At 45.2% G+C, this 24,232-nt stretch overlaps 1 protein-coding gene across 4 annotated transcripts in view; it reads right to left on the bottom strand.

Moving 5' to 3' along the window:
• ZFAT (zinc finger and AT-hook domain containing) overlaps nt 1-24,232 on the bottom strand; it is a 126,768-nt gene that overhangs the window by 10,242 nt on the left and 92,294 nt on the right. For all 4 annotated transcript variants that reach the window (XM_053395259.1, XM_053395257.1, XM_053395256.1 and 1 more), the window contains 6 exons: nt 21,341-21,514; nt 18,747-18,835; nt 12,281-12,419; nt 5,247-5,365; nt 4,455-4,572; nt 3,283-3,413 (listed from right to left, as the gene is read on the bottom strand). In XM_053395259.1, the coding sequence (XP_053251234.1) occupies nt 3,283-3,413; nt 4,455-4,572; nt 5,247-5,365; nt 12,281-12,419; nt 18,747-18,835; nt 21,341-21,514 (770 nt within the window). The remainder of the gene's footprint in view (nt 1-3,282; nt 3,414-4,454; nt 4,573-5,246; nt 5,366-12,280; nt 12,420-18,746; nt 18,836-21,340; nt 21,515-24,232) is intronic.

Below are 24,232 nucleotides of genomic sequence, written 5' to 3'. Positions count from 1 at the left end.
AACAGACCTCCAGAACAAATTAAGTTCTTAACCCGAGGTACCACTGTATAGGGAAGTGAGGGGCACGTGAGGCTCGTCCACCTGGGAAGGTAGCTCATCTAGGCTTTGCGGGATATCTTCAGGAGAAGAAACGGCTAAGGAGTAACTCCTGCACACATCCAGAGTAGAGTCCCTAAGGTGGTTGGATGGCACCAGGTACACCTCCTTCTGGCAACTCCTGCAGCCAAGCTGGTGCCAAACGTCTGCTTTCTTTTGGGCCACATCAGCCAGGTCGAGAGGGGGACCTCCATACACACTGCCTAGGCTTGCACCCCGGGGAGGTCACTTCGGTGCTGCCAATGCAGCAGATTGACTTCACCCCTGGAGACACACTCTACTCTCTCAAGACAGATGAATGCCAACAACTTTCAATCTTTTCCCCCTGATATAAAAAATCCAGCTAAGCCTTTATCAACAAGGAAGATGGTCCATCTTCTGGTTCATTTTAGGTGCCCCTGTTTGTACGTTCTATAGCTCTAAGATGTATCTAATTTTTACATATGTCAATAATAATAATAATAATAATAATAATAATAATAATAATAATTTATTATTTGTACCCCGCCCATCTGGCTGGGTTTCCCCAGCCACTCTGGGTGGCTTCCAACAAAGATTAAAAATACATTAAAATGTCACACATTAAAAACTTCCCTGAATAGGGCTGCCTTAAGATGTCTTCTGAATGTCAGGTAGTTGTTTATCGCTTTGACATCTGCTGGAAGGGCGTTCCACAGGGCGGGCGCCACTACCAAGAAGGCCCTCTGCCTGGTTCCCTGTAGCTTTGCTTCTCGCAGTGAGGGAACTGCCAGAAGGCCCTCGGTGCTGGACCTCAGCGTCCGGGCAGAATGATGGGGTTGGAGACACTCCTTCAGGTATACAGGTATATATGTCAAGATCTAGCATGGTTAATGATGATTTTACAATATGACACCTGAACAAAGCAGCCTCCTGTCTTCTGTGTTACATTTATGAAAGTGATTTAAAAATGTGTGATGGCGGAACGTGGACACCATGTCTTTGGTTTCTTACACATAGCCCCTTACGACTAGATGTACCTGCTCACGTTTCAACAACGTATGACAGAAAGCTGAGGATCAAGCAACAAAGAATAGTTGGGGCGTTGATTTCGCTCAACTTACTTGAGATTCTGCAAGGCTAGCCAATGAATTGTTCAAGTTCTCAGCTAGTTTGGTTGTCTCTGGCTGCCAAACCGATTCCCCGAGTCATCACTTCTACTGAGCAGAGACACCCTGGGGGACGCGGTGGAATACAAAGGAGACTGCAAGGAAGAGGTGAGGAGTGGGAAGGAGCAGAAGCAGCCATGCAAATTTTGCAAATGGCTCTGGCCCACTTGAAACCCTGTACCATTGCTACTCAGTTACTAAAGTGTAAAAGGACTCCTGGATGGTTAAATTTGACTATGGGGTACGGCACTCATCTCACTTCATGCCGAGGGAGCCGACCTTTGTACTCGGACAGCTTTTCTGGGTCATGTGGCCATCATGACTAAACTGCTTCTGGCTCAACAAGACACCGTATTGAATGCCAGAGTGCACAGAAATGCCATTTACCTTCCTGCCGCTGTGGTACCTATTTATCTACTTGCACTGGTGTGCTTTCGAACTGCTAGGCTGACAGTGTGAGGTAGGCCAGTCGCCCCAACTCCTTGAACAGGGGAGCCTCGTGCTGCTTGCAGTGGCTGCTAGAACTGGTGCCCCAGCCAACACAAGCAATATACAATGAGCACTGCCAAAGGCGAGGGAGAAGAAGAAGAAGATCATGCCAAGAGTATTTAGAGTGTAGCCATTTTCATCTGTCACAGAAGCAATGCTTGTTGCTCAGCAGTTGGACTGAAACCGAAGGGGCTTGAGGGGGAGAGATCACACTATTCCGTAGCTCTGAGGTGCCACAGGATTATGGCTCAGGCCTTTCAGCAATCCTTGAGCTTTATAATAGTCTAGCTTCTCAATATTTGATAAGGACTCCCTGGAATATGAATCCCCCCTCCTCTTGATCTTCTGCATATATAAATATATTTGCATTATCATATGCTTCTATCCCCCCTTTTTTTAACACAAAAATGATTAGCACAATGCCACCAACACCAAGATTTGAAACAAAAGCTGCAAAGAAAGTCATTTGGCAATCAACACAAGAATTTATCTCAAAGGGTGTCTACATAGAATAAAAGCTAACAGTATATAACAAGGACTCAGTGCCTTATGCAAGTATCTGAAAACATACAATTTTATTGAAATGTGTTTTTATGAGCAAACCACAATCTTAAGGTTCTTTATGAATAATGAAAGCCCTAATTATAAAAATGGGGTGAGAAGGATGCCTCATACTTCCATTAGAAAGCCATTTTTTTTTTCTTCTTGACTCCAACAAAATCCTACAGATCAAATAAGTCACCAGCAGAACCTCTGCAACCTCACTGCTTCCAATAGCTTGCAGATTGCTACCTCATTACAGGATGAAGCTCAGAAGTGGAACAGAATGCAGGTCAATTTTCTCAACTCTCTTGCCTAGAGGCCAATTTAAACAGCCACTTTCTCCACAATGTGGAAACCTATCTCTGGAAGAAATGTAGCTACTCTGAACCAAGCAAGCCAGGAGGCAAATGGCACATGGTTTCATGAGACTGCAATCACCTGAGTTTTCTTGTGGGGGATTGCAAGTTTGAGAGTGCGGCCCCTGTGTCAAAGTCACTCCTGTACATAGAATTCCAAAATGTGTGTGAGAGAATGATGCTCCAAACTTTCCCCCACCTGCACCATGCAAGGACTTTGAATGCAGCGAATGCCTCCATCCTTTCACCCCCCATCCTGAGCTGGAACCGTCCCGGGAAAAGATTGCATGCTCACACAAGCTGCCAGTTGCTCAATGCACTAACATAATAGGCTCACAGTAAGCATTTTGATGTCATCTATCGAAACCAGCCCTTTATCTCCCCACAACTTTATATACAGGAAGAATTAAGTTGATTACATTTTGTTTTAGGCAGAGAATTCACACATTCCGTAATGCCAAATCCAGAAACAAATGTGGTTCAAGGTGGAGCTGCAAGGACGGCCCAGTATTGAGCTGTCTAGCTAAACAAATGTGGTCTCAAATAGCTTAGAAATATTAACTGTTTATTTGCATACAACAACAGCCAGAAGTACCACTCCTTCTGTCTAATGCACGCACACACACACGCGCGCACACACACACACACAGAGGAAAGGAAAATGATTTGACCTGTTTCACGACAGTAACAGTTCCTGGGGCCATGGCAACGACAGAAGCGACGGCAGCTGCGTCGTGGGGCTCCGAGCCCAGCTCTATGATCTGTTGCAGGATGTTCACAGCCGTGGGGTCAAGTCGTCCCCCTAATCGGAGAGAATGTCAATATGAGAACCAGGCCGGCGTTAACAGCAACACAAACTTGCCAACCTTCGCTTCTATTCAAACTCATCTCCTTTTGCTTATGTTTCCGCCGCTGCACATCCCGCCATGCCATTGCAGCGAGAACTTCCCCTGTTCACCCCTCGTTCAAATCCCTCTTCACATTCTTCCCTATTTCCTTACAGAATCCTGTCTTCTCTCCTCACCAATGGTCTGGTCATATGCTTAGAAGCAAGCCCCGCTGGTGGCACTGAGTTTGCTTTGGAGGAATAAGAGCTTACGCCCCAATAAACTGGTCAGTCTCCAAGGTGCCAAGAGTCTCTTTTGCTCCATTTACCTTTGGTGACCTCAGTAAGTCGTCAAATCCGACTGAACTGCTGTCACTTGACGGCTTCAGGCCCAAACCTGGCAGCTATAGGCTGACATTGCCCGGAGCGGGTCTTTTGTCCACCCCCCAACCCCACCTCACACTCTTCACCAGGCATTAGTGGGGTTCGGACTGCTCTGCTAGTTTCTTTTCAAGGTTAGAACAGAAGCAACCCGCCTCTGTGCTGTCCCCAACTGCTTCAAGTCTTTGCAGGATTTGGGAAGAAGCTGTGCTGGTGGCATCAGGTTGCAGCCAATATGCGTTTCTTTCCCAGAGTCGCTCCGGACTTGGCAACTTTGATGAAACAAAACAATATGCTCGCTAGTGAAGCCACTTTTGTTGACAACGTAATGCTGGTGTAATACTGGAGCAGGAAGTACCAGTTCACATGCCATCTTGACCATGAATCTCTCTGGGTGGCTCTAGGTACTGTTTTTAGGGAAACTTTTAATATTTTTAGGGAAGCTTTTTTAATATTTCATGAATTACTGTATTTTAATATTTTTCTGGAAGCCGCCCAGAGTGGCTGGGGAAATAATAATAATAATAATTATTACCACGCAAGGATTACTGAGCTAATGTACGGGGACTTTGAACGCTCAGCATTTATACATTGCTTTTGCGAAACATTCATTTCTCCTTAAAGAGAACGTTTTACCATTCTCCGAGGTATATCGCAGGTCCTGTAGTGCAGCAACTGCGGCCTGAGTTCCTTGCATATCTTCAGCTTCCGTGATATGGAGATACTGCGTTTCTTCAGGAATTTCTGCTTTGGTCTGCAAAAAGAGCCAGTGATCAGTGATCAAAGGGAATTAGCTGGCAGAAGCACATCACAAAGATGCCAAACAGCTATTGCAGTGTGTAACTATCGACGAGGGACAAGGGACGCGGGTAGTGCTGTGGTCTAAACCACAGAGCCTAGGACTTGCCGATCAGAAGGTCGGCAGTTCGGATCCCCATGACAGGGTGAGCTCCCGTTGCTCGGTCCCTGCTCCCGCCAACCTAGCAGTTTGAAAGCACGTCAAAGTGCAAGTAGATAAATAGGTACTGCTCCGGCGGGAAGGGAAACGGCGTTTCCACGCGCTGTTCTGGTTTTGCCAGAAGCAGCTTAGTCATGCTGGCCACATGACCCGGAAAAACTGTCTGTGGACAAACGTCTGCTTCCTTGGCCAGTAAAATGAGATGAGCACCGCAACCCCAGTGTCGTTCGCGACTGCACTTAACTGTCCGGGGTCCTTTACCTTTACCTTTAAAGGGCAATGGGGGAAAAAGGATCCTTTTGCCAGAAAGCATACATCTCTGCATGCCCACGCAAGAGGCAGTGCATTTTTTTCATCTCATAAGGCAGCTTATGTCGTCGTATTCTCATTTGATTCCAATTACACCCCCCACCTTGACCCTTCTAGAGAAACCCGATATTTCAGGGCCAGCTGCCACTGCTTGGCTTTACCTCCCACTTTGTCTCCCCATCATACTCGACCAATCTGAGTCTATGTTTGTTCTTGAGGTGTCGGTTGAATTCCCACTTTGTACCATACACAAAGTTGCAAACTGGACACTTAATACCACCTGAAGGAGAAGAAAAAAACAAAGGGGGGGGAGAACAAGATAAACTTCATCAGCACAATCTTTGCCTCTCGTTGATAAATTAAGGCATAAGCACGCCAGTAAGAAATCAGCATGCCAGGTTACCAGGTTGCAACTTTATCAAGTTTAATAGATGATTACTTTCCAATTTGCACAAACCAGATTTTACGCACCATTAAACGGCAACACGTTGTCAGTTATATAACTACTATGTTTTACTACGGATGCTGAAAATACTTTTGGATTTTTGTTTTCCGGCAGCAGAGTATTTCAGGTGAATTCTGCATGCGCGCACACACACGCAAATTGTTTTGCTAATTTTTAACTAGAAACACGAAAAATGAATCTACTACACACAGAGTTAAGAATCTGTTTTTAATCTATTTCCTTTTTCCGTGCTCAAAATCTCTGGCAATTTGGACATATTAAAAAATAAATAAATTGCTTCTTGATTTATTTATTTTCCTGATTCAGAAGAAGCCCTGAAATCTTGCTCTGAAATCTCACGGTGGGAGGATGCACAGCATGGTGGGAAATGTTACTTTGCACTGAGCAGCAGAACAAAACATAGCCCTGAGTTATGGATGCTTGAGGAATTCCTTATTTGTGAATTCTGATACGGACACACCTGACCCACTCGTCTCAAGCTACAGTGATTTGGGGGCACAGTAACAATTCAGACTTTGCATTTTTTTCTGATTTTGCAATGCAGTTTTGTTTTTTTACTATACATCTTGAAATGTGCATACGATGTGTATTTTAGGATTAATTACATTTAGAAATGTGTGTTTGATTTTTATGTAGATTTACAAAAAGAAAGAAAGAAATGCAGCAGCAGCCACTGTTCCATCCTCCCTTATTCTAAGTTATCTCTCTTTTTTAAATAAATAAATCACAAAATCTTATGGTATCTTGCTGGAACAGCATGGTGAAATGGTCATTTGCAGCAAGCACTGATCAACAATGAAGGTGAAAAACCTGGGAAAGAGTTCCAGAGCTGTTTTGTAGGACCCTGGGCATGGGGTGAGGGGGAAAGGAACATACCGAAAAAGACTCAATACTGAAAAAGAGGTATCAGAAATAAGAGCCTTTTCTGTTTCTCTGCTATCCGGTCCCCCACTGTTAAGGGCTAATAATCACACCAGTGATACATCTGCTGGCTCACTGTGGAATTGGCTCAGCATGTGGGAGCTGCCATGACACGTCTTGTGATCTTTCCTGTGATCCTGATTGGATGAGGGGCAGTCTATGAGTGAACTAAATAACTATCACATACATAAATGGTGTCTCTGCATCCCAACTCCACGTGCTTTCGTGCAGTGGCAAGCCACCCTAATCTCGCAGCAGTATGTTGGAGAATTTGTCACTGGCACATTGTTTATCAGTTGCAGAAATGTCTTTGCGCCAAACGTTTTCCGTCTCCAAGCCAAACTCTTTCAAGATGGGACTTCATCAACGCGGCGGAATGGAATAATTTCCTCTATTTCATTTCATAAAACCTCATTAAAGTGAGGTTCATTTGCTGGCATTTATTAGTCCTCAAGGATTTCCTAAGTCCTGCCTATTATTATCTTTAACCGCTTTAGACAATGCAGGCTGCTTGATTTTATGCTAAACTGGAATAGCTTCTCTATCAAATGTTTTTAATATGCAACATTGCACGGCTCCCTAGTAAGTACCTTTGGCACAGGATAGGAGAAAGATACCATCAGTTACCAAATCTGAAATGAAATATTCATTTCGTATCACCCTCTTAATAAAAACTCAATTAGACGCAAGACCTTCCTCCATTTCTTTTAAATTAAAATTACTGTAACAATAACACCCTGCTAATTAAAATGGGCATCTTTGTCACTGCGACTTTAATTAAGGAACAACAAATGGAAGCATGCAGTTGAGCCAGTAGCAGAAAACTGTGCGACAGCTAATTGACACCGCAGCTAAAGAAAATTAATTTCCATCCAATTCATTAAATACTTTGGCAATACAGAGAGGGGGAAAGGTCACTGAATGACATACCTTATCTGCTTTTGACACCCGTGCATGTAGTCAAATCATATTGGAGTATTTCATATTTCTGAAATGCCAAAGGAGCAATTCCACTGTTGGCCTCCCCACCATCCCCCTGGACACACACACACTCTCTATTAATGCACTAACTGGTCGCTTGGAAGTGACATTTAGTTTCTATATTGCATTAATAAGGGGTCACAAAATGAAAAGAAGTCGCAGACAACGAGCAGCCAGAAAACCCCCGAGGATCTGTGTGCTACTGATAGTATGGGGAAACGCTCGTTTTAGAAGGCTTCCTATCTGCAGTTTCCCACGGCGAACCTCCTTTGGCTTCTTACAGTCCTTGAGTTTAAGCTACAGCATCAGGACACCCATAGAGAAACTTAGTGGAAAACACTTAAGTACTTTTCTTACTAGAACTCTACATGCAACTGCATGCCCTGGGCTATTTCCTTATCAATGGTTACAGCTCCAGATCCTTACAGTTTGCCTTTTAAAAATGCAGGAAAGTTTAAGCAACAAAATAATTAATAGGTTTAGCTTCACTGGGCAAATCTGCCTGAGGTTTACAACCTATATTCTGGCCACGGTACCTTCTTTTTGGCAACAGGGAGGCCATGTGGTTTGCTGTCTTTGAAGGGTATTTTAGACATAGCTGAGATGCCCAGGCCCTGTTGTTAGTTGATTTTATCTACTATTATAGTGGGCTCCTGTCATGGAGTGGCTGCATGCGGGGGGGGGGGGCTACCAGCTGGGGAACCCCCAAGGGAATCTCCAGGGGAAGAAGATTCAGTCAGGGGGGTCGGTGGTGGAATGGCGATGAGTGGTCAGAGGGAGCGGTCTGGGAGGAGGAAGGGTCGCAAACAGAAGAGGTGACAGGGTTTGGTGAGCAGGAAGAGGCTGTGGCAGAGGGCGATTCAGACTCAGAGGCAGAAGTGGAGGCTGGGAGGGAGGCCCGGAGACAGAGAGGCAGGCTGCTGAAGAAGTAAGGGAGTCTCCCCCTCCTGCCGGGACCAGCTACCTCTCCCCTGGTCTCATAGAATGTGCAGAGAAGTGAGGAGGGCAGAGCAGAGGCAAGTTGTGCACAGACGCAATTCACGACTGCTTGGGAAATACCTGGGAGAGGAGGAGACTTGGGAAGAGGTGGGAAGGCGGAGGCCTTCAGTCCGTGCAAATGCCTTCTTGGAGCAAGACCAACTGGGGAGAGGTTGCTGGGATCACTAGGCCTGCGCCGTTTTGGTTTCTTGCATAAAAATTTATGGAAGTGAGAGCTGGACCATAACGAAGGCTGATCGCCGAAGAATTGATGCTTTTGAATTATGGTGCTGGAGGAGACTCCTGAGAGTCCCATGGACTGCAAGAAGATCAAACCTCTCCATTCTGAAGGAAATCAGCCCTGAGTGCTCATTGGGAGGACAGATCCTGAAGCTGAGGCTCCAATACTTTGGCCACCTCATGAGAAGAGAAGACTCCCTGGAAAAGACCCTGATGTTGGGAAAGATGGAGGGCACAAGGAGAAGGGACGACAGAGGACGAGATGGTTAGACAGTGTTCTCGAAGTTTGACCAAACTGCGGGAGGCAGTGGAAGACAGGAGTGCCTGGCGTGCTCTGGTCCATGGGGTCACGAAGAGTCAGACACGACTAAACAACAATAAAGATTTAACTGCACTAACACCGAGGGGTTCCCCTCCCCTTTTGATTGCTGACCTGTGCTTGCCTCCAGCTCCTGACATTTCCTTTCTCTTTAACTTCTAAAACAAGTTAATCTGGCTACTAGATACACATCAGTGTATCATAGGGGGGAAACTGTAAATCCAGCGTGCATAGATACGTTCCTGGCTTCCTGTGCAGAGCCCCCCCCCCCATTTCCTAATGCAAAGTTGTGAAGGTTCATGAAGTAGAAAGTGCTCCCCATTCCATCAAATGTATGGCTTGCCCTGTTTCTATACAGTGGTACTTCGGGTCACAGACACTTCAGGTTACATACGCTTCAGGTTACAGACTCCGCTAACCCAGAAATAGTACCTCGGGTTAAGAACTTTGCTTCAGGATGAGAACAGAAATCGAGTGGCGGCAGCGCGCAAGCAGCGGGAGGCCCCATTAGCAAAAGTGGTGCTTCAGGTTAAGAACAGTTTCAGGTTAAGAACAGACCTCCAGAAAGAATTAAGTACGTAACCCGAGGTACCGCTGTACTTGCATTCTTGGCTGCTGTTGCACAAATACGTTTGTCCATGGAAAATCAAACATGGCTGCCCACGCACCTGATGATTCACATGCCAACAGAGATAGGAAGCAGCCTTATTCCAGGCCGGACCATCAGTCCATTAGCTCAGTACTGTCTACAATGACAGACAGCGGCTCTCAAGGTTTTAGGCAGCAGATAACCGGAACTGGATCTGGGGCCATTGGAATGCAATGCACGTGCTTTTCAATGGATGTACAGCCCCCCTTCAAAATCCATGCTGCAATAAATGCATTTGTTTCTAAGGTACCACAGACCTCTATCTTCATTGCAGTTTGGAGGACTCAAAGAAACTAACATCTGGGTGCACTCATTGTGATGCTTTTGTCCAGCGGTCGGCAAGGCTTACCGGGCATGGGCAGGGGCACTCCCATGAAGATCCTCCGTGGGCCGGTACGGCACAGTGTGATGCCGGAAATCCCATCTGTGCATGTCCGCGGGGCCGGAAATCGCTTCTGCGCATGCCCAGATGCCAAAAATCATGCCTGTGCAGAAGCGATTTCTGGCGTCTGGGCATGCGCAGATGCAATTTCTGGAGCCGCAGAAGAGAGTCCCTGCGCAGCGCTGGTTTAGCGCAGTGTGTGGGGGTTCGCCGAGTGGGTGGCTGGGTTCAGGGGCGGCTCGTGGGCCAGTTAAACGGCCTCCATGGGCTGCTTCCGGCCCATGGGCCTTAGGTTGCCGACCCCTGCTTCTGTCCTCCAGTTCCCTTATTTGCAACAGTGGAAGGGGGAGGGCAGACAGCATTTATTCTGAATGCATTTGGCTCGTGTCACTGTTTCTGTGTTGTTGGAACATGGGTTAGCACTTCCGATAAATGTGAATTCTTTGCAGACATTTTTTTTTTAAACAGCTAAGAAAGAAGAAAAGAATAATTTGGAAATGCTTTTTAGAAATGTCACGCTTGGGAGAATGATGTTTTATTCATTATCTAGAGCGGCTGTGTTAGTCTGGCATCTATTCTACTGTAAAAAAAAAAAAAGCGAATTTTGAAATCCCTGCAAGATGCTTTTTAAGGAGGGGGAAAGTTCTGCATTTTTTCGTTCAATATGGGGATAAACACTTGGGAACCATCAAAAATAAAACAAGGGAGTCAACTTCCACAAACAGCTTGGCATCTCCCAACAAAAGGCAATCAATTTTAATTCCCCACTTGCAGTAGCGTTACATGCTTTCCAATGTCCTGAATTCTTGAATACATTTCATACTTAAGAAGCTACTGGACTGGGCTATCAGATTTCCAACTGCACAGCAGCAAAATGTCCCTTAAGAGTGCAGCGTGCACATCTTTTGCAGTTGCATCTAGATACTATGTTGTTCGGCAAAACCCGTTTTTAATTAGATAGGGCCCGGAGTAGTGAAAAGAGTCCTCTTGAATTCCTCTCCCTCCCTGCTTCCTCTTTTATCTTCCCAGGCTCTAGTGAATATCAAAACAACAAAAACTCATATAGCAGGAAGGATTGAAAAATGCTCAGGCACCTACTCTGATGCTCAGTTAGTTATTTGGAAGTGAGCTGAGCTGATGCAGTGGAACTGAGAAATGTATGCAGGAAGCAAGTACAAGAGAAGAATGCTTTGCGGGAGGAACGCTAAGCGTTTAACCAAGTAGGATTTGACCCACAGGGCGGTTTCACAAGTGACCCAGAGAAGAACTGGCTAGGTTAAGAATGTAAGAAGATGGCCTGCTGAATCGGGCCAAAGGCTCATCTCTAGGTCAGCTTCCCGTTCCCCGCAGTGAGAAGAATATCCTGAAGTAATGAGCAGAACGTTAGGTTTGCTTGCTCCATGAGATGCAGTTCCTCAAATCAAAGATGTCATCCTGTGAAGCTGTTTCCGCAGAAACCAACAGGAGTTCCATGGGGTGTGTCCTACCATGTCCATCTGTGGACAGAGAGCTACTGAATCCAGGGGATTCTTATGCGAGATGAAAGTGGGGTGCAGACTGATTTTTGCAGATCTCCCCTTTCTCCTGCTGTCCGCTGCACTGTTCCAAAATGTCCCCTGCCTCTCTTGAGCTGGTGAAGGGCGGGCGAGGGAGGAGAGCTGCAGGGGAAGGAAGAATCAGCGAAAATGGCCTCCCCCCCATTCTATAATAACAGATGCCTTCTGCTGAGCCAGAGACTGATGGACAAGGAGAGACACAACTGAATACAACCCCAGGTAAATACATTCAGGATTGGAGGTGCCAACTCTGATCACAGCTGCACAGCCAGTTTTTAAAATGTAAAAAAAAAAAAGCAGCGTGTAACTGGGGAAAAAATAACCTTTTCTCAAATACAGCAACAGCTTTCTTCCTTTAAAAGTGCCTTTGGCATCACTCCCATTAAGAAAGAGCCAAGAGCGCGTTCTGTAGGAATTTAAACCTGGGCCGATCCACAGGAGGATGTTGGCTTCCCTCCAGCTTTCATTCATGTGGATTTTCAATTCGCACACAAGGTTTGCTACAGGTTTTTTCTTTCAGGGAAGTGATGACAGTGACACACACACACACACAAACACACACACACACACACAAAATCCCATCACTGTCCACCACTGAAAAGCTAAGCCTGCCACAGCATACTCTCTGCAAAAGAAATTTAATTGTGTCTTAATTCAAAGGAGTAATTTTTGTGCGCGACGGCTTCAAAATAAGACAGGTCACCTTGCTGGAGAAGGGCTTCGGCGGCAAGCTCTCCAGAGCCAGCATTAACATACTCTTCGTTGGGATGCTTCCTGTTGTAATGTCTCTTCAGAGAACCAGATATGTTGCAGGAATAATGGCAGTGTGCACACCGGAAAGGCTGCAGAAGGAGAAAGGAAATGAATTAGCCGTATCTGTTTCCTGTCTTCAGAACTTTACAGAAGACCTACACTTCTGGCTTAAGAAACAGCAAGATTCAAATCTATCTCAATACGTACGTTAGCCAGCTAATTTGTTCCACTAGGTAACGCTTCTAGAGCAACACATGCAAGCCAATGCCTTAGCAATGCCATATCTCCAACTGTATTACATTTTTATGCCTTGCGAAGTTTCACAATAAAGCAGAAATTCATTGGCACCGAACAGCTCCGCGAAGTATTTATGTGTCGTGGCTGCTGAGTCCTGGTCTCCTCCATAAAAAGATGGATTGGCAAAGCAAGGTAGCATCACTCACTCTGAAGTTGCAAAAAAAACACACACACCAAAAAAACCACCCACAACTGCAGAATTTTCAGCTACTCAATAAATTACACTGCATTAAAATTAATGCCCTGTACTAATTTAGTGACATGCTTCTCCAGGCAGACGGGAGGAACACAGAGCTGATGCCTCATTCAGAAATGACTAGCAAAAGAAATTGATGTGGGGGAAGAACATGCAAAGGCTGTGCACAACTCTGCACATATAAATTGCGATTATCCCAAGTGGACATTCAGTGGGATTCCTCAGCCTCGTGCACAAGAAGAGTGTGGCGCAAGGACGGAGCATCTGCTCAGCATTCAGGCTTTCTACTCCCTACATCCACGTCCCTCATGATGAAAAAATGTAAGACAAACACCCTCCATCCCTGTTTTGCATGTGACTGGGACAGGCAAATGAGCAAACAAACATGGCTGCCCCGGTTGCATCTTCTCTGGCCCTCCCTAGAGCAGTGGTGCGATCTTCACTGAGGTAGCATGTCCTCTAATTGGCTGGTGGAACATTTCCTCTGTATGTTTGGTTGACTGTCTCCCTGCGATGAACAAGGCCTGAAGTAAGGAAGACGAGAGACCTCTCTGTTCCTGCCTCCTCCAATTATACACTATTTTTGTACAGTTTCTTGTTTTCAAGACTTTCTTCTCCAGACTCGGTCTGCCCTATTTCAGTGACTTTCCTAGCAATGCTGAGAAGTCAGCAACAATGGGAAGAGAAGAATGCGATATGGTCTATTTACCGATCAGTATACTGGTTTCCACTGCAAAAAAAATATCATTGTCTGGGAACTATGAAAGCTCAGAAATACTATTTTTCCCTGACCGAACAGAGGCACTCAGTCTCCAGAGCTAGTCCAGTTAGAATTGCATTGTGTGCTTCACAAAAAATTAATCACTTCACAAAAATCAATCAGTACAGATGTCCTACAAAGTTTCCTTTAGAGACCTCAAATAAATCCATGTAAATAGGTTTCCTGACTAGAATATTGAACATAACAAGGCGTTAACATTCCTGAAACATGTTTCGGGTGCACAACAATGCTGAGAAGCAGTTGTTCGTATTCCCATTTTAACAATGGGGAATTGAGGCTGAAAGGTAATTGGCGTAAGGAAGGCGTTTCAGTCGCTTCTCTTTACGAGGCCACATCAGAAAACAGCTCCTTGTGCATGTGGTCAGGACTCAGAAGTCCTATCAGAAAAATATAGTTGGCTCTGTGGAGTTTTCACATGCACAAAAGGGTTAAAAGACTGAGAAATAAGAACACTGCAACAATAAAATCTGTCTTTCAGTGTGTATCCTGCAAAATGTGTGTGGAAAGGAACTATCAATATCTTCAAAAGGCTATTTCTTACAGTCACAATACTGCCTATTATTGAAATATCATAGTTGCCTGCTTGGCTATTTAACAATAAAAACTGCTGTGACCTTTAAATGGTCTAAAGGTCATAAAAAAAATATCTTTGGACCGATTTTGTATTCCAGCTTAGATGCCTTAGCAACAACAATTCACAGAGCCACTTGCAATGTTATGGTGTGATACAGCTTTGGTTTTGGATGTGGGATGTTCTGGTCCAACTCCACATTCAGGCATGATAACAACAACATATTACTTATACCCTGCCCATATAACTGGGTTGCCCCAGCCACTCTGGGCGGCTTCCAGCATAATAAAAGTACAGCAAAACTGTCAAATACTAAAAACTTCCTGATACAGGGCTGCCTCCACATGTCTTTGGAAAGATGTGCAGTTGTTTATCTGTCTGATGTTTATCTGTAAGAAGCTTTCAAGGTAGCTTTAGACACCTTTTACAGTGCAAATTACCTTGCAAAGTTACTGAGAGGCAAACCCAGCATTCGGAGAACCTTGAGATACCAAGGTAACTAGCATGTCTAGCCCTGACCTAAATGTTGGGGACCTTGAGGAGCTGGCAGGGCTCCTTGAATCCAATGCTGAGAATTCTCTTGAGGGGACCTCTGGGTTGATACCCAATATTGAACTTCTGGAACCACAAGGAGAAGGTGAAGCAGCCCTAAGCCCTCAATAGCACTGGCACCAAACACTTTTAGGGCCAAAGAGCGATGGCTCAGTATGCATTTACAAGACCTGGTGTTGATGGTCTACTTGTGAGTAAGTGGTCCCTGTTCATTGGCAACAGCTGTGGTTTGGATGTGGTTTAGGAGGCCTGAGTATATAAGACCTCCCTTGTAAGTCTTCCACTAGCCAGAAACAACACAGCTCTATGGCTTCTAGTCCCTGGTGGCAGAAGTTACCTTGGTTGAACTCCCCTGTGATGTTGACCTTGGACTGTTTCCTGGCCTTATCTCTGGATTTGGTTGGTGACTTGACTGACTCTCTGCGCTTGACCTCTGTTTGGAAGATGCTTCTTGGAAGCTGCTGCAGCCACAACCCTTCCCTGGTTGCTGAGTACTTAGGTGAAAGGCATCTTTTGTAACTGGGACCTTAGCACCTGAGGGCATCCCTGTGGAGAGGCGCTGTAACCAGCAATGCAGCCAATTAGTGGGGAACGGTAGGTACTGTTTTGGTCCAGACTCTCTGCCTCAAGCCTTGAGAAGGTAAGGGCAGCATGGGTCAGGATGCTTAAGAAGAAACAGCAGAGTCTTCCAGGGTATGGGTTGTGAAAGTAGTTCTGTTCAGAAATGTACAGGCAGAGAATGGATTATGGAGACATAGCACAAGTGGCAAAAAAGCATAGCACCAAGGCAAAAAAATCAACGTGTAGCTTGCCAACAGGCTCTAAGCAGGCTAAGGTGCCTCTGTTCAAGATGATCAATGCAGCATTTAACAAAACTGGTACCCAGTTCACCTTCCTTCATCCATCTTCCTTGTGGGAAGTGTCTCTGTTTTCTATCTAGCTGGACAGCCTAAGTAGGCTGAGTGCCAACTTGAACTGCTCCCACCCCACCCCCCATCAGCGAATCTTTAAAAATCAACTGTTTCGCTTCCATTTCTTTACTATAGGCATAGGAAAACTCAGCCCTCCAGAAGTTTTGGGACTACAACTCCCATCATCCCTAGCTAACAGGACAAGTGGTCAGGGATGATGAGAATTGTAGTCTCAAAACATCTAGAGGGCCGAGTTTGCCTATGCCTGCTTTACTATGTATGGTAAGTTGAAAGCAATTCCCAACTGAGTTTAATGAGTAGGAACCCATCGATCCTCTTTATCTTTCTGTACCATTTGACCATTTGTTATTCATTTCCCTCTGAACATTCTTCAAACGGCACCAAATTCTATTTCAGGATATTTATGCCGAGAAATGTAAAACAACTGTCATTCTGAAGGGTAGGCTTCTCGATCATACTTGAACCAAAATTAAGCGGGAGGGTTTCATGCAATTTTTTAAAAAATATATAAGCATGTGTTTATTATTTATAATATTGCATTTTTAAGGACGTTGAGGATGGTGGTAAAAAGAGAAAAGGAACATAGATGTAGTGAACACATAAATAAATACAGAAATGCAAACAAGGTCATGGAGAGACCACACGCGGAACAAAGCGAGAGATTGTTAAGTACCTGCTTGGTGTCACAAAGCCCACGCGTACATTTTAATCGCTGTTGTTCAATTTATCACTTGTGATAGCTCAAGGCCATATTTTAAAAAGAGGGCTTTGGAACCCTTTCCTACACCATGCAGGAACTGCTGAGGACAGGTGCCAAATAGGCAGAGAAATATATTTGACTCTCTGAACTGTAGGCTATGTTCCATTCACACTAAAGTAAGAGCTTTCTGCATGTGTGTGTACACACACACAGACACACACACACACAGACAAGCAAAAGCACTACCACAGAGCCACAGCAGCAACATACATTGAAATCACTACCATACCACTTTAACAGTCATTGCTCCCCTCCCTGCAAGGAATTCTGGGAGCTGTAGTTTAAGGGTGCTGAGGGTTGCAAAGAGACCCCCCCCCCAATCTTCCTCCCAAAGCTACAGCTGCAAGAGCTGCTTAACAACCAGTTCTTCTTTCTGGGAAACTCTGCGAGTTGTGTCTCTGCGAGGGGAATAGGGGTTTCTTAGCAAATCTCGGCAACCCTGACAAACTATAGTTCCCAGGATTCTTTTGGGGAAGACATGGTTGGTACAATGCTGTTTTTTAGAAGGGTGCTGTGTATGTGGCCAAGGACCCATTCTAGCAGACAAAAGGACTTGAGGGCGACCTGCAGGAGGGGTAGTGAGGGCTGTGGCTTGGGGAGAGTCTCAAGGGCTTGAGAGACAGGCCCAGAGGGTGTTGATAGGCTAGTGCCATTTATATATGCACACCATTCAGCCTACTACTACTAATTTATACCCCGCCCATCTGGCTGGGTTTCCCCAGCCACTCTGGGGGGCTCCCAACAGAACATTAAAAAGACAAACATTAAAAAAACGATGAAAGATCAAACATTACAAACTTCCCTAAACAGGGCTGTTTTCAGATGTCATCTAGAAGTCAGATAGTTGCTTATTTCCTTGACATCTGGTGGGAGGGCATTCCACAGGGCAGGAGCCACTACCAAGAAGGCCCTCTGCCTGGTTCCCTGTAGCTTCTCACAGTGAGGGGACCGCCAGAAGGCCCTCGGAGTTGGAGCAGAACGATGGGGGTGGAGACGCTCCTTCAGGTATATTGGGCTGAGGCCGTTCAGGGCTTTAAAGATTAGCACCAACATTTTGAATTGTACTCTGAAATGTACTTTCTATTGTTTTATCGAGAAGCCTCTCTTACTCAGCCTAACACAATCCTCCACTCTCAGCCTTGCATCAGTCACTGCGGTACATTAAATAGTTCAGTGCTGATAATCTGTTCAAAAGACTTCAGAATTTGCCTTGTTCATTAAATTTCTGGCCAGGCATTCTTCGTTTGCATCCTTTTAAACATATGCCAGAATGGTGACCAGATGGAATATCTGCCTCAGAAACTATACAAAATGACCGTGTTTTATCATCTTCTATTCTGGGATGCATACAAGAAATGCCAGCATGTTTCTGCTTAAGGTGGACATGTTTATTCGCTGAAATATATTGGTCTAATATCTTGAGAGCAAGAGGCAGAATTACTGAAAAGAAAATAATTACCTGATCCTTACTGACGTCCACAAAAACCAATAAAATACAGATGGTATCATGTTATATGGTAACTGTAGCTAGCTAGAATTCTTTCTGTAAATATCGGAGGGAAAGACGAATCCCAAAAATGCAAGCATGGAGAAAGTTAATTGCATAAATATGCAATCCTGGATACATTAACACATCACAAAAGATTTGTTCTTTTGAATGCCTGAAGAGGGCTAAAATACATCCTAATAATCAATGATAAAATGCATAACCATCATCATCATCATCTAGAATGTAGCTGCTTAGCCTTTGGGGGTTTGTTTCTGTTGTAAAACAGCCGGTCTTTTGTTTTAATATCCCCAATGCACAGGTTGTTTTGAGCCACAGCTTCGACAACTACAGGAGGGTCGAAGTTCAGCCCAGGGATCTGAGTCTTAAGGGCGGGGAAGTGAAACAAAACTTAAAGACTAAAGGCAGGAGAGAGAAGTGTACAGAAGAGATATCTATCAAATCAGGAGAAATGGACAATCAGCTGAATATCAGGGCTTTAAAGCACCCCACACAGTTCTAGACATGCCTGTGCCAGTATGGTTTAACTGCAACCTGTGCAGGCAAAAACTGGTCACCAGACGTCATCGCGGTGCCAGGTGATTTGGAGGTGGGCAACCCCACCTGCCAAACTTGGCCCATGGGAGAGGGGAGAAGATAGAAGTTATAAGGACCTCTCTGGCTCCAGCTTCCCATGCCGGTCCAGGGACATCTAAATCTGGAGCCTCTAACCTTGGGCATAGTTTGCCGCGGTATCTCAACCGCTGCCATGTGCTGCACCCGCAATAACTGCTTGGCGGCACAGCGGTTCACGCAGCCAAGTCAGCAGCAACCTCCTTACCTTGAACGAAGCATGCTGCTCCATGTGCCTCAGCAGCTGTGGCTTTTGTGCGGCAGTATAATCGCACACTGTGCACTTGAACTGTTTCCCTGAAACAGAAAACCAACCAATTCAGATACAAATGCGTTGTCTCATTTAAACAGAGGAAAACAGATATGAAGTAGCAACCGTCATGATTCAACCCTGCTATTCCTGAATTTCTGTTTCTATAATGCTGCTTTTATTTGTTTCTGAAGCTGTGATTTACCCGCCTTTATGATACCGTTTCACTGTTATGTTGAGTTTCCATTTACGCATCTTCCTTGATGTGTGCTTGGTCAGTTGTCTTCAGATGGCAACCTTTGAAATCACCTGAATGTGTTCTATTGACGGGATGAATTTGGGAGAATGAAGTGTCCTGAAGGAGAATCGCCACCTAAGGCAAAAGCAGAACGATTCTGCTCTCTTAAAGTCCACAGTTTCAAAGGTCTTTGGACAGTCTAAAAGGTTAATTAAATGTGACAAGGGAACATCAATGAGTCAGTTCTCCTGTAGGTTTTCATGGGTGGCAAATCAAGTTGGGGCAGCAGCGATAGGTCAGGAGGTGTTTTAATCCTTCCACCGCAACATTTTCTAAACTACCCTCCCCAAATGTGGTGGGAAATTTAGGCTAGGCAAATGGTGCTGTGGAAAAGGTTATCCCCCTCTTTCTCATAACCCCTTCCCTGTGGCTTCTTTAAGCTTCACAATATTTTAAAATTGACAATAGGAGATCTCGATCACAGATGCTCTACACCACATCTAGCTTCGGCCCAATATATTCAAAAGTAAAGCCGGAGGCTTTAAAAACTGTATAATTCCTGGTTTATGTACATTGGTATTGATACCTTAGATTCGTAGGACAACAAACAAACACAAGGGAGTAACAGCCTTTGAATCCTGATGGCATAAAAGAAACTTTAAATAAACCTGAGCATGTCGTAAGTGCTGCAAGCAATTCTCTTCCCGAATGCCCCTTTTAACATTTCACATCATTTATTTATTTGCTTGACTTTATGCTATACAAGTCTGGACTGCAGAACAGTTTACAGCATTTAAAGCATCTGCCGTGCATCTTTTTTAGAATCTAAATCGGTAGCCCTTCTCTCTTTAACTCTCAGCTGTTTGCAAACTGTGGAAGACTCTCAGTATGATGCGAGCATATTAAAACCTGCACAGAGGTCTGTTTTACTCCAGCTCCTCCTTCATTACCACGACAGAGAATTTCTGTTTGAAATCCTTTCAGCAACAGCTGTCAAAAACTTAAAAGGGAACCCCAAAGTGCAAGTTGAAAAGGCAAATCTATACTAACTTGTCAAGTTTTCTCCTCTAAATTCTAAGATGTTGATGGAATTCCAGAGCAGCTTATGCATAAGGTTGACAGTTCCCATAAAACACGGTGGAGGGAAAAGGCTTGATGTTTAGAATGTTCACTATCTAATTGAACTTAGAAGTCATGCTCTGTGCTTCATTAGTTACTGTGAACAGCAATAAACTCGGACAGAGATGCATTCTGTACTGATGTGCCATTCTTGGCAAGAGGAAGGAATAGAAAAATGTTGGACAGGGGACGGCTGAGTTTGCAGAAACAGCCTCCCAAGAACAGAAGTGGCTGGCCAGTTGATAGACAGGAAGTGCTAGGTGAATCTTTGGTCTAATCTAGCAATGCAACTCTGACTATTCTTCATGCATATAATAAAACTTGGTGCAAAACACACTGCTTGCATTTAGGCATCTTTACAGAGCATTGGAAAAGAAACAAAGGTGAGAGGCAACAGTGTGTGAGCAGATGGAATCTTAACACCTTGGTGTTTTGGGGGTTTTTTTAGACGCGTCATTGGGCAGGTGGTGATATCAAGGGGCCAATTGATTCACTCCATGCACAGGGCTTCTGTGTGGCATGGCGTAACACAGGTCTTTATCTCCCTTACCACCCACTTGTCAATCACTTGGCATCAGATGGTTGGGACTTCAGAGCACCGCTCGGGTCTTGCTGAAGCGCTCTGAAGCCCCGCTGATCGGCTGAAGGTTGAAGCCAGCAGCTATTAGTTGACAAGCAGCCTTGAAGTTACTGCCTTCTTCAGGGATTGGATGCACGATCCGACATGCCTGGAGTCGCTGCCTATCTGCTAATAAGTGGCAACTTAAGCCCAGTAGAGTTCCCTGTGCCATGACCCCAGTGCAGCTGAATCCAGCACACTTGCTCTTTATTTCCAATGGGAAATCAGGAGTTCCCTTTAAGACTACCAGTTGTGCATCAACAGCCACAACTCTGTTTGCCCCGCACCTGATGTCATATATCACATCAGCTGTGGGGCAAGTGGGCATGGCTTGGGGGAAATAACCTTGCAGGCCAAATCTGAACTCGTGCCAGGCCTAATTAGCCTTGTGGGGCAGAACTCTCCCACCCCCGGCACAAGTCTGTATAGGGTTTTCCATGAAAGCCACCCTAACTCTATGCAGCACCACTGCATTGCTCTGAGTCACTGCTAGCTTGCAATTTCAAACGAGCAATATGATGAAAACTATTGCGGAAGGGCTTTGGGTGGTGTCGGCCCTGATAGAGAGCTACTTGCCATCGGCGGTGTGGAGGAGCTTGTGGCTCTTCAGGGTGCCTTTGGATTTGAACTTCTTCCCGCACATATCGCACAGGTGGGTCTTCTCAGTGCTGTGGCGGTTCATGTGAGCTTTCAGGTTGCTCTTGCTGCGAGTGGCATATTCGCACAGGGAGCATTTGAATGGCTTGATGCCTGTGCAAAAAGAGAGAGAACAGAAATGAAGAAAGGGCTGTCTGGAGATGACTGGTCAAAAACTTTGCAGGGATACGAGGAATGGCCACTTGAAGGCGATGTCCTAGGACTACTTCAATGTCTAAAATCCCTGGTAGAGGACAAGGATCCTGAGTTCATGTTAGGAAAGGTAAAGGGACCCCTGACCATTAGGTCCAGTCATGGCCGACTCTGGGGTTGTGGCGCTCATCTCACTTTACTGGCCGAGGGAGCCGGCGTTTGTCTGCAGGCAGCTCCCGGGTCATGTGGCCAGCATGACTAAGCCGCGAACCAGAGCAGTGCACGGAAATGGCGTTTACCTTCCCGCCGGAGTGATACCTATTTATCTACTTGCACTTTGATGTGCTTTCAAACTGCTAGGTCGGCAGGAGCAGGGGCCGAGCAATGGGAACTCACCCCGTCACGGGGATTCCAACCGCTGACCTTCTGATCAGCAAGTCCTAGGCTCTGTGGTTTAACCCACAGCACCACCCGCGTCCCATTATTATTATAGTGGATTGCAATAAGCAAGTCTCCCCTATTCCTAGGCAGTAAGGGCAGGGAGTGCTGCTGCTGCTGCTGCAATAAAAAGGAGGGGATGCACAGAGGGATGAAGGATGCAAAGGAGCAGGAGAGTTTCAGTTCTTTTCTTCTGCACTGATGGTGGAATATATGAGGCAGAGAGACCGCACTATGTGTACACACACAAGCACAGCTAGGTCATAATAGCATTTTACTTTTCTATGCAGAAATAATTTCTATAGCTTTGAGAATATCCAGGCTTGAAAACAGCAGCCTTTGCATGGATGACGGTAATAATTTAATTTACCCTTTTGTGTGTGGATATTATCAGGCAGGAATACTCGCTGGACTAACTTGTGATTCATTAATTCAAAAACAAAAGGGATTCGAAATATTAATTACGGAATAACTTTTGACTTATCTGCTGAGGCAGAAAATCGCTAAAACGGGTAGCTTTGAACTAGATGAGCCACAAACAACTGATTTACATAGACTTTGCAGTAGCTCCAATAGAAGATGCAGCAGGAGACTTCAAAAAGATGACTTATGTCAGAGCTCTGCTTTCAGAGTACTAGAGCAACAAAGGGGGGCGAGGTGGAAATATACTGCTTGCCATTTATCATGTCAAAGATGCTATAAATGAGAAATGCAATAAATAAAGTTAGCAGTGGGAATTAATGTAGAAGCCCTATGCCAGCAGGGCCTGTGCTAGCCTATTTTTCCTTTTTTAAAAAAAACAACAACACACCATCAGATGGAATATCCTTCCAAGTGATGTTTAATTACAGCATTAACTAAATTGGTCAGAGCAGATGCCACTGTCCTGGTGAACACTCTGCATTCACCAAAGGTGTTTATGGTATGTTAAAAACCTATTCAGCCAGTGCTGTGGCTAAATGTACCACCTGGAAGAATCTTTTATCAGCCAATGGGGCTTAATTCTAGCTAAGTGTGTTTATATTGCAAATCTTACGAGTTGCACCCCTCTCCTGTTGCCATATCTGTGATGCTGCAAAGGTGCTCCCTGCACGGCCTTCAGCAGTGTTTTCCAAACTTGGTTCTCCAGCTGTTTCTGGTCTACAACCTATCGGGACATTCCTCTGGGCCAGTCCTGCAAAACACTTTGACCCACATACGTAGATGTTGAGCACGCGTTAGCAGTTCAGCGAAAGTGAGATTGTGTCGGATATCCGAGCACAATTCAAAGTGTTGGTGCTGACCTTTAAAGCCCTAAAAGGCCTCGGTCCAGTATACCTGAAGGAACGTCTCCACCTCCATCGTTCTGCCCGGATACTGAGGTCCAGTGCCAAGGGCCTTCTGGTGGTTCCCTCACTGCGAGAAGCCAAGTTACAGGGAACCAGGCAGAGGGCCTTCTTGGTAGTGGCGCCCGCCCTGTGGAATGCCCTCCCACCACATGTCAAAGAGAAAAATAACTACCAAACTTTTAGAAGACATCTGAAGGCAGCCCTGTTTAGGGGAGCTTTTAATGTTTAATAGGTTATTGTATTTTAGTGTTCTGTTGGAAGCTGCCCAGAGTGGCTGGGGAAACCCAGCCAGATGGGCGGGGTATAAATAAATTATTATTATTATTATTAATTAATGTAGCAGAGTCTTTATTTACAGCAAAGAAAACAAAAGCATCATGACGAGTGGTGAGCTGCGTCTTCTCACACAGACAGTTCCCTCATAAGAGAGACAGAGAACAAAGAGCGGAAGTATCTCAGACCGACTATTGTTTCCATATGCAACAGTACAGAAAAGTAAACATAGGAGCATATGATCCAGCAATGGAGAATGAAAATACTAACACAACCCCCATCATCCAATCTAGCTAGCAGGAGCAGTGGTCAGGGATGATGGGGACTGTAGTCCAAAAACAACTGGAGACCCAAGTCTGGGAAGCACTTTTCCCTGGATGGTGACTGCAGGGCAGATCATGCATGCAAGTTCATCACCTGATGAGTGCAACATCAAGTGACGACTTGCATGCCTGAGTCATCACAGATCTCGGGTTAATTGGCCACCACCTGCTGCCTCCTCAAAGTGCAATACTTTTGAACAGAGTCTGTTTACATTTTCAGCTGCCGGTCCTTGCGTTAAGAAATTCTGGGTTGCGTTCTACTCAGAATATACCCACTGAAGTTAATGGCCCTAAGTTATGTCTGTCAATTTCAATGG

The sequence above is a fragment of the Podarcis raffonei genome, chromosome 7, assembly GCF_027172205.1.
Source record: "Podarcis raffonei isolate rPodRaf1 chromosome 7, rPodRaf1.pri, whole genome shotgun sequence".
NCBI lineage: Eukaryota > Metazoa > Chordata > Lepidosauria > Squamata > Lacertidae > Podarcis > Podarcis raffonei.
This window is presented reverse-complemented; position numbering and strand designations above follow the sequence as displayed.